This window comes from Symphodus melops, assembly GCF_947650265.1.
Source record: "Symphodus melops genome assembly, chromosome: 4".
Lineage (NCBI taxonomy): Eukaryota > Metazoa > Chordata > Actinopteri > Labriformes > Labridae > Symphodus > Symphodus melops.
In genome coordinates this window covers 4504230-4514930 of record NC_136694.1, presented here as the reverse complement: position 1 = coordinate 4514930, position 10701 = coordinate 4504230, and the positions used below count along the sequence as shown (strand labels likewise).

At 41.4% G+C, this 10701-nt stretch overlaps 1 protein-coding gene across 3 annotated transcripts in view; it reads right to left on the bottom strand.

The window, feature by feature from the left end:
• Positions 1-3088: 3088 nt before the first annotated feature.
• The window catches only part of phf2 (PHD finger protein 2), a 36202-nt gene continuing 28589 nt past the window's right edge, over positions 3089-10701 (bottom strand). For 2 of the 3 annotated variants that reach the window (XM_079341122.1, XM_079341123.1), the window contains 7 exons: positions 10605-10672; positions 9081-9247; positions 7948-8258; positions 7060-7155; positions 6869-6978; positions 6473-6788; positions 3089-5616 (listed from right to left, as the gene is read on the bottom strand). In XM_079341122.1, coding sequence (XP_079197248.1) covers positions 5528-5616; positions 6473-6788; positions 6869-6978; positions 7060-7155; positions 7948-8258; positions 9081-9247; positions 10605-10672 — 1157 coding nt within the window. In that variant the 3' untranslated portion in view covers positions 3089-5527. The remainder of the gene's footprint in view (positions 5617-6472; positions 6789-6868; positions 6979-7059; positions 7156-7947; positions 8259-9080; positions 9248-10604; positions 10673-10701) is intronic. The other variant, XM_079341121.1, reaches the window with a different exon arrangement.

Here is a 10701-nt window from a genome sequence, read left to right as displayed (position 1 = left end):
ATTTCTTTTGTAAGCTGTAAAATTAGTACTGGCAAATGATTTTATTTCTTTGAAATCTAAATTAATTGCTAACTCAACCACTTTAAAAAATACATGTTTTTTGGAATTAAGAAAGCAATTGCTTTTATTTCTTTTCTTTCATTGGAAAAAGAAACTCGTTACGGATCAAGAAGTTAATGAAAACAGCTCAAAGGAACAGTTAAGGTGTTTGATATCATGAGGTCGATCTTACTTTGGAGTCGTCAGCTCAGCTCTCAGAGAGTTTTTTAAAGGGATAATAAATGTAAAATAAAGTGAAATGAGACATTCAAAGATGCATGTCTTCTTTTCCATCACTGTGACTGCAGGACGACACCAACGAGGCTCATCTACGGTGCATCGAAAGGGACAAAATAGCATTAACCACTTGTAAAAAAAAAGAAGCTTACTTTTATTTCAGACATTATTTAATGACGATTAATGCTGACAGTCCTTATTAAAATGTAAATCTATTGATTCAGGAAATTTCTAAAAATATAGTTCTTCAATCATTGAGTCAGTCAACTGACTTTTTTCTATGTTGCATTGTCCACTAATCATATTCAATGTCAGCAATTTAAATAGAAAAAAATGGACATCTATGGAATTTTACAAGAATATCAACTTCTTGCTCACATCATACAGAAACACTTCATGTTGAATGAAAGTTGTTTCTGACCCCATTTCTCCTGAAGTTTATCTCCATGCTTTTAACAAAACGTTGAATTTTTCTGAAATCATTCTCTGATTAAGAGTCATGTCACTTCAGTCTGCCGTGGTTTTGTCCCGCTCTCGTCCCGGTGTGAGCTCCCTTTCATGTCTGTGTGTGAAAACGTCCCTAAGAGGACAAATTATGTGATTGTTTCATTTGCTGAAGCCGGAGCACTTCACGTTCTTGTGTTAACAATTAGCTAACAATAACAACTCACTTTGATGCTAACCAGGGTGGAAGCAAGGTCACGACCTTTAACAGCTGCACGGCTTCACTGACTCCCCCCTGCAGACCTGATTCACTCACTCACACACACACACACAGATTTACAATTTAAATTGAAAAAATCCAGTAAGAGAAATGTAGAATCCCATGAAGAACACTGCACACTTTTCATTCTTTGTGATATCGATGGTGTCCAGATGTTTTAAGGCCGGGATTACAAGGGAACAAGCTGTGTAGAGCATGAAGGCCTTACCACGTCCCTTTATCTCTAATTACTCTTTAAACTAAGACTTAATTGAGTTATTTTTGTTGGAGATTGTAATTTATTATGTGCTGTGACTAATTCTCTTATAATCTCCTCGTTGATGTTCACACTTGTTTTGTTAGAAGTACTTTTTCATTCTTCTGTGTAACTATGTGGATTCAATCTGGATGTCATTGACTTTTTTAAAAACTGGAAAGAATCCGAATGTGAATGAAAAGCTTTTTAAATTGTCAAACCTCTCAGGAAAACAGTCTAAATATGCTCTGCTCGCGAAGCTGAATCCTTCAGCTTTGATCAGCTTGGACATCATGCTGTAAGCTATCTTATAAACATGCATCAGGTATAAGATTTATATATTTTTGGACTCCATCTAGTGGCATGAATTTGCTGTTGCTGAAGAGCTTTAAAGTGATCCGGTTGCTTCTGCAGGCCGAGGACAATCTCCAGTATTGTTGATGAGAAATGTCTTTTATTTTTCAATCAATTTTCAAGAGCCTCGTCGGGTACGGTCTGCTATCAACCTGTCTGTGCAGTTAAAAACCAAACTGACTGGACTGATTCAGACTGCACGGGGAATAATGGGAGCTAGACATCACACATCCCCGCTGATTGATTTTGAACCAGCTACTCTAAGGCAAGCTAATAAGATTGTAAGTGACCCATCACATGTTCTACATGCAGAGTACGAGTTTCTGCCCTCAGATAAAAGGCTCACAGTTCCCCTTTGTAAAAAATCATGTAACCCTCTGCCTATAAAACGTTTAACTAGTGGCTAATAAAACAACATAAGCACTGGAGTGTGTTTTCTTTTTGCGTGGTATTTGAAGAACCTCATGTTCTTTCTAGTCCTCATTACTTTCTAGAGATTATTTCATGTTTAATAAGTACGACAGTGTTACGTTGAAAAAGATCAGCTCTTACATTTGTGGATCACTTTAAATAAGCTATGGTTAAAATGATTCCTCTGATAGTTTGTAGCCTATCAGAGGAAGATGATGAGAGGGGAACTCTTAAAGCCTTCTTCCTCCGCCACGACAGAGACAGTTTCCTTGAAGTCAGTGTGGTTCTTTCTTCAGAAAAGCCTCAGTTTCTTTTCAGGGTCCAGATATTTTACGACAATCTTAAGTGTGGTTTATGTCTGCACAAGTAAAGCAGCTCAGTTAACACTCAGTCAGTGTGAGTTACAGATGACACGAGGAATTATCTCATTTGTGAAACCTTTACTAACGTATAACACGACACTCCTCATTTTCAAACAGCTGCGGCTCTTCTGAGAAAACTACAGACTAAAATAAGGACTTTACCCTCCTAAATGTATGACATTAATCTCGTAAATTCATCCATTTCTTCTGTTGCGACTTTCTTATGATAAATATGAGTTTATTATCGAAAGTGTATGACTTTAATCACAAAATCTAAAAAACAAAAATCCTCCTAATGTGTCCTTCATCCTCCTTCAGAAACACTTTGAGAAACCAACCTTGAGATAGAAACACGGTGAAGTGTTCAGAACAGCTCGTCTCTGCCACATGCAGTTGTGTCAGTAGCTCAGATATACATTCAGTGTATTACTTATTTAAACTTTGCAACACCTGCTCTGAATGGTGAGAGGGCGTTCTCGAGTCAAAACACTGACCTCTTTAGAGCGATTCAACGTTTATACATTTTTAATGGAGTTGACTTTGGCTTGGTTTTAATTAATGACTTGGCTAAAGCAGCTGCTACAGCTCCAGGAGGCGAAGAGCCCAAAGTGAGTCCAGCAGCTAAAAGCTTGGCTTGATTGATGTGTTGAAAAAAAGGAAGAGAAAAGAAGCCGGATTGTGATCAGTGTGGTGCTGGATCTGAAGCGACTACAAAACATGACAATGTGGAGCAGGAAAAAACAAACATGTTTAGTCGTGGTCACCACAGAAGCCTTCACATTGCAAAGTGGAGGAGGAACACATTACAACGAAGGTTTTCCACAGTAACTGTATTGCAAAAGTAAACAAGGCGGACAATCATATCATTCAATAACAATATGTTTGCTCCTCGGAGTCTGCCATTTTCCTCTTAATGTCTTAAAAAAGTGAGCCATGATCTCAAACAGAATCGTCTAAATACAGAAAAATATAGTTTCAGGTCAAAAAGGATTGTAAATACTTACTAGTACTGTAAATAACAGTGAGGGAAGACAGCTACAACAGGTATCATTCACTGTCCTGGCACAGTGGATGCATTTAATAAGTCAGACATAGAAAAATAAACCACAACAACGAAAACACACATGTTGTACAAATAAACAAAAAAAAATAACCTGAACAATACAGTATGTCCTAACGGCAGGGTTTGATCGGAGTGCATGTCATACTGTATCTGTGGACACGTGGTTTACACGTCTGACTCAAACACTGCGGCTGTATGGAGCACACGTAACGCTGTGAAAATGTCCGGACCGAAATAAAAATCAGTGTGATGGACGCAGTCGCTTATAATGATAATATGAACAATAATAATGGTGATGATAACATGTCACATGGGGAACTCTTTTATCATGATACCATAGACATTGAATGAAGACAGAATGGAGGTTTAAAAAAAAAAAAAAAAAAAGTTTGCTTACGTAGATTCGAGCGTGTAACATGGTCATGATCCCCCCGCCCCTCCCCTCGACACATACATCCACAAACCAAGAGGAAGAAACGTCCCCCCCCCTCCGAAAAAAAACAAAACATAAAAAACAAAAAATAGTTTGCTAAGTGTCATTTCACAAGTTCATGAAATATTCCAAAGAAAAAACTCTTAAGAATTGTACAAGTATAAAAAGCTACAAACATTAATAAATTACATCACTGACACATAAACACTTCACAAGGTGCTAGTAAAATAATTCCGAAACCCTTCAGGATACTAGAACTCGAACAAGAGGCTGGTCATAGAAACTTTAAGTGTTTGTTTGTTTTTTTCTTGATTTTTCTTCTCCTTTTTATATAATTTACACTCCCAAAGCTTCATCTCTTGTTCAAACAGAATCACAATACAATTAGCTTTGTGTATGTAAGGCCATATGACAATAAAATGTATTACGTCTTCAGTTGTTCTCCAGGCAACACCTCCCAATCTAAGGACTGGACTGAAAAGAAAAGAACTCTCTGCAATTCAAAAGAACTCAATCAAAGTTCCAAAATGAGGACTATAATGTATAACCATATATATATATATATAAGTCTAGATTTTTACCAGTTGTGCTAATTATGTAAAATTAATATATATATTAATTTTACATAATTAGCACAACAGGTAAAAATGTAGACTTAAGCCTAAAGGGGATAAAAGGATAGAAAAAGTCGTAATTAAAAAGGCTATGTACAAGCTACATTCTACATACTGTACTGTGTGAAGCCACAAAAATGCAGAGAGAGGAGTGGAAGGTGTCGGTGCTGCCTGTGAGAGCAAAAGAAGAGAGAAAGTATCCCCATGTAACTGCAGACCTGACATGGATGAGGCTTATCATTAGCTACAAGGTTCCCATGCTGTTCATGTCCAAATCCACACAATCCTGTTCAGCAGGCGTCATCATCCTGTCCCACGGGAGCCACACTTTGAAACCGCGGGACTCGTCCTGACCTGCTGCTGTTTGATACGATTTGTGCTTCACAATTGTGGCGTGAAATCTCCCTTCCTATATTTAAATTCTATATATATCTCCTTCCTATATATATATATATATATATATATATATATATATATATATATATATAACAACGCAAATAAATAAACACCAGCGCTGATAGTGCTCTGCAACATAAGTGTTGACGTAAAGAAATAAATGCTTGACTCGACACCAATTCAAACCGGAGAATGGAGGCCATTTTTCTTTCTTGGTTTCAAGCCGTGCATTGTCAGTGCGGCAATGATAAGCTGCATCCATTATGTAGGAATTAATGTGTAAAATCCCCCGAACCCTGACCCAAGCGCACATGCAACTGAATACATGCAAGGGATACTTTCAAAAATCTTGGAATGACTGCAATGTACTTCTACTTCATGTTTAGCAACCCCTGATAAACGGACAGCTGTAGTAAAATGAGACATGTTCTCTTAAAAAATATTTATAGTAGGTTCTGTACACTTCAATATCTGAAAGTTATAAAGTATAAGTAGAGGCAAAAACCTATTTGAGTGATGTTCTTCTTAGAAATTGAAAAAATGCATGATTTTCTGTTTCTCTTTCCTCTCCTCATTGTTGGCTTTATTCAGTGAACGCGGGCTGAGTTTGGGATGGACCCAGCTCATGAGTTCCCAGTCCTACAGCAGTCTGCTGCGTGCTACAGGAGAAGCTTTCCATTTCTATGGATCTTTAAAATCTTTCCAAGTCTCTGTTTGGCTGTTGCCATGCCTTTCTTTAGCCGTTTAGCTGTGAAGGGAAGAAGAAGAGACAGCAGATAAGATATGAAGTCCAGCTGGAGTGATAAAGCTCCCAGTGTTACTTCTCAAACATTTTACCCCCGCAGTTTTCACTCCTCTTTACTTCAAAAAAGAAAATCTACGTAGGAAGTATTAAAGCATGCATGTCTGAAAGCATCACATTCTTGACCCATTACTGCCACCGGCTGGCAGCAAGAGGAAGTGGTGTAACACAGCAGTGTAACAGTGACTGTTCATTCTATGATAATGGTAATTAAACGCTACGTATTACCAGTAAAGCCTGGACCAACATGGCAGTTTACATAACCATCACTTACACCTCACTGCTAGCATGGATTAGATTCAAGCATGGGGTCCCCACACTTTTCCAGGGACCCCCATATAGCATTAACCGACGACAGGTAGTCCCCTTCTAGCAAAATGTCAGAAATTGACCGAACAGTTTCTAAACTTATTTCCTTACATTGATAATCTCATATTAACCCTTTATAGGGCAAGAGACTATTTTTGGTAATTTCCACAAACATTACATATGGCCACTCTTCTGCACATCAATAAGGTGGAGAAGCATGTGATTCTCACTCAGCCAATCAGAAGAGATCACCCTATGTCACTGATCCTGCTATTGTGGCATTTGAACCAAATATGGAAACTTTGTCAATGTTTATTACAATTTAAAAAAAATGTTATAACAGAAATGCATTTCTGTTATGTCCTTGAATAACACTATGAGGTTGAATTTTTGAATTTTAAGTATTTTAATGAGTGCCCTGTAAAGGGTTAACAGCTTCTAAACACATTTACATTGATAATCTGATATTCATCCTGGTATCGTCACGACTCACCTTTGGCCTCCGCTGACCCCCCTCGGTCTCCCTTGGGCATGCTGCTGCTGTTGGTGCTCGAGGAGTTGTTGCTGTTGTTGGGAGAAGACATGGACGGCCGCCTGTGGCTGAGGAAAACCCCCGGCGCCATAGGCTGCGGGCCTCCCGGCGACTTGCCCGTGCCGGAGTTGAACTCGTGGTCTATCGGGCTGCTGTCGTGGGAGTCCAGATTGTGATCCGGCGAGCTACTGTCCTGAGAGATTCTCTGGGGCTCCTCCATTACTATTGCCTTCTTTTTGGTACTTTTCTTCTTCTTCTTGGTTTTCTGCTGCTCCTCCTAATGACACATGTTGTTTTATTGAGCCATTCTTCTAGAAGCAGTAAGTCTTTCATGTAAACTCCACTATCACGACGTACCTGATGAGACAGCTTTGCTGCAGCTGCTGCCAGCCCCGTCTCTATGGACGCCACTCTGGCTCCGTCCCTCGCAGGTCGCTCCTGTCGAGGAACCGAGGGTCCTACCCGGGCTGTGACGACAAGGACAGAGTGGGTCATTGGGGTTATCAACTAAACGTTACACACCTTTAATCCACAATCCCAGTATTTACCTGTCGGGCTGTAAGGAGTGTCGTCGCTGCTTTTCCGTTTTTTCGATCTGGATTTGAACACAGGATTATCCTCTTCAGACTCCAGCGAGGGGTAAACTGAAATCAAAGGTGGCGCAGATTACTGACGTGTCATGCATGTAAAGGCCTTCACTGAGAGGATGTGGAAAACATGCACCATCACATGGTCATTATTTGCACATATGTTGAGCATGGACTGTGACTTAGGAGCACGTAATTCTGCTCCCTGTGCATCCAACATGTCGGAAGTTTCCAGTGACAGCATGCAGGACAGCTGGGAGACAGCTGTGGACTTCCTCTGTCTGCCTTAACAACCATTCCAACCCAGAGCTTTTGAAAACTGATAATTAGCTGATCAAGGTAAAAAAAAAAAAAAAAAAAAGCCTGTTTACAGAAGAACAAAAGAGTCCCATGAAGATTTGCATGAATGTTCGTGCGACGCACAACTAAGTAGACACCAATTAGAAGTTCAAAAAGCCCGTGAAATAACTGGTGTTAATGTCTTATTAACAAGCTGGGAGGGTCCGCACAGATGTGTTTGGACGGGCTTCACAAAGAAAATGTTAAAGAAGAAAAAACAAATTGGAGCAGCACGAAAGGATTGGAATGACTGCACGGAAAATAAACATCATCCATATCATCTCCTCCTAATGGAACCATCCAGGCCAAACTTTGGAAATAAAGAGCCGCGTGTTGATCCATCAGCACCTGTTAGCAGCGGTAAGAACCGGGCAGGGCAGATAATTATTAGCTCAGATAATGAGCCTGTGATGGTCGCCCTGACCTGGGCCGGCTCCGACCATCGACCACTTTTTTTAAAAAGGTAAATAAAAGAGGAAGAGGAGGGAGGAGTCGGCTTTGACTGCTTACCATAATCAGAGTCCTTGAAGCACGCGTCCATGTGATCCTGGTCGTCATCGTAGTCCAGACTCTCAATACTGCTGCTCTTCCTGGGTTTCTTCGGGAGCCGTTTGTTGGGCCGCTTGCCGTTGCTGCCGCCTCCGCCGCCGCCGCTCGACTTCTTGCCGCCTTGGGAGCCGTGCGAGTTGCTCTTCGACTGGCTATTGTTTTTGGACTGGCTGTTGCTCCACGGCTGCTGCAAGCTGTCTGAAGACGACAGGTTGGCCATGGACAGCATGCCCTGAATGGCCTCCTGTGTGCTGGGAGATGCAGGTGGCTGACTGTAAGTACGTCAATAAAAAATACACAACAATACAGCCATTACACAGCAGTCGACACGCCGGCAGAGGAGAAGAGTGAGAGAAATCAATGAGCTCCAGGGCTATTAGTCACTGTTATCCTAAATGATAACAGCTGCAAAATATAGAAATAAAGTGTCCAACTTTATCAACTCCACGGACATCTGATTACTTCAAGAATCAAAACACACATCCACCTCGTAGCAGCTGGGCCTGAAGTGACTATCACACACACGTGGTGGTTCACTTCCCACACCCACAGACGTTCCTCTTCAAAGCCCCAAAACCATTTGAGAAATTAACATATTTCTGCCAAAGTTTTCCTTCCTTCTTTCATTGCTCATTTGTAGCTTTCAGTGTGGTGGAAATAGACCATCAAGAGCCGAACGAAACAGCAAACAGCGAGAAGGCGAAGGGAAGAGCCTGGAGCCAAACATGGTTTGATAGATGAAGGCAGCACGAAACAAACACTGACTTTACACAAACTGCTGACAGATTCCACCTAAACTGTTGCTTCAGTTGTTGCCTAATTTTTCAGCTCCAAGCCAAGATATCAAATTAATCTTTTTCATCCAATTATACTATCGTTGAGCCGGCCGTTTGTTTGTCAGTGAGCTGCCCCATTAAGGAGCAAACGTCTTCAAGTGCATGTACCGTGAAGACAAGAGGTCCAGTGGGAGCCATTTACAGAGTAACGCTGCCCGTGTATTGTAGTGTGTTTACGTGTAAGAGTTCAATTGGCGTTGAGGGAAATGAAGTGAAGAATTAGCGGGGGGGGGGGGGGGGGGGGGGGGTCAAGTCTACCTGTTGGTGCTGTAGTCGATCCCACCCACTGCCTTGCTCGCCTGCAGCAGGTCAAGAATCCCAGCGGCACTGCCGCCCTTTTTCTTCACCTTGGAGTTGCGACTTTTGACCTCAGGCTTGGCCTCCGTGTCGATGTGCAGAGTCTCTTCGTCTGAGGACTCGACACTCTTTGATGGTAGGAAGAGACATGAGAGACACGGTGAAGAGGACAGTTCAGATCCATACACGTTTCTAAGACAAAGTTGCCGTTGCTGGAGCTGACCCCAGCTGTCATTGGACGGGAGGCGGGGCACACCCTGGACCAACCAATCACAGGGCTGAGATTTAGAGAGTTTTTAGAGTCACCAGTTAACGAACATGTCTTTGGAACTGTGGGAGGAAGCTGGAGAGAACCCTACACATAGAGGCTCCTGTCAGACAGGGATTTGAACCAGGAACCTCTTTGCTGTGAGGCAACACCACAAACCACGACCACCATGCAGCCTGTTGTTTAAGATATCTGCACTCTGTTTGTTCTGAATGGGACTCTTCTGGACTGGAGTGATTCCCTTCTCTGCTTGTTAATTACTTATTTCTAATGACCGGGTTCCTTTTTTTTATTCAATGTTACCAAGACAACCCGAGGACTCTTAATCTGTGAGCTCTTTTTTTTCCACTCTCTCCTTCTTTTGGAGATGTATTGCCTTGATTTATGTTGTTAGATCTCTTTTACTCTTCTTAATGTTCCTTATGCTGTTTTATGAAGGATTCTGTCTTACATCACTTCGGCCTAAGAAGAGGGGGCTTTAAAGTGAAGTAACTGAAGCCCCCTCAGACCGACTTCAACATGAAGGACTGGGTGCTGGTGGTGCAGTGGTGAGTGTGCGAGCGGCCCAGGTTTGAATCCAACCTGTGGCTAGCTGTTTAGCATGAAAATTCCCAATCTCTCTCTCCCTGATTTCTGACTCTCTCCACTGTCCTGTCTCTCCAATAAAGGCATTAAAAGCCCAAAAACAAATCTTAAATAAATAAATAAAAAAAGTTAGGAATGTAGTTTCAGACATGAAGACAAAACAAGCCTTCAGATAATCGCAAACTAGCGCACATTTACTAAAATCATCAAAACACGACAGACACAAAATGAATGTGTGCCGTGGTGAGTCTGGAGAATCTGGGTCCATTTCAGTGACCCAGCCTTGGATCTGAGAAACTCTAAAACATGACATTGTTCCAACGTGTGACCTCGAACAGATAAAAAACAAGAACACCTGGAATCTTTCTGCATTCATCGGTGTGTGGCCGTCCACAGCACAGAGAACTTCTTATGCTGATTTCAACGACACCAAAGTGACATTTTAAATCTGTGACAGCAGAGTGTCCGTGTTCATGCAATCTGAGAAAACATCATTCATAGCTCTTAAATCAGGTCAGAAGAGGAAATGACTCCGCTGACTCTTCATGCACACACAGTTATCAATCAAGAATGTGTTCCTCACATAGCAGCTATTAAGTCATTAGTCAGAGCGGATGTCATGCCAGTATTACCTTAGTCGTCATGGGTTGGAACTTTGGTTTCTTGGCTGGTTGAATCGGTTCTCTGATGTCGGACAAAACTAAAAGAAAAAACAATCAGTCAGTAGAA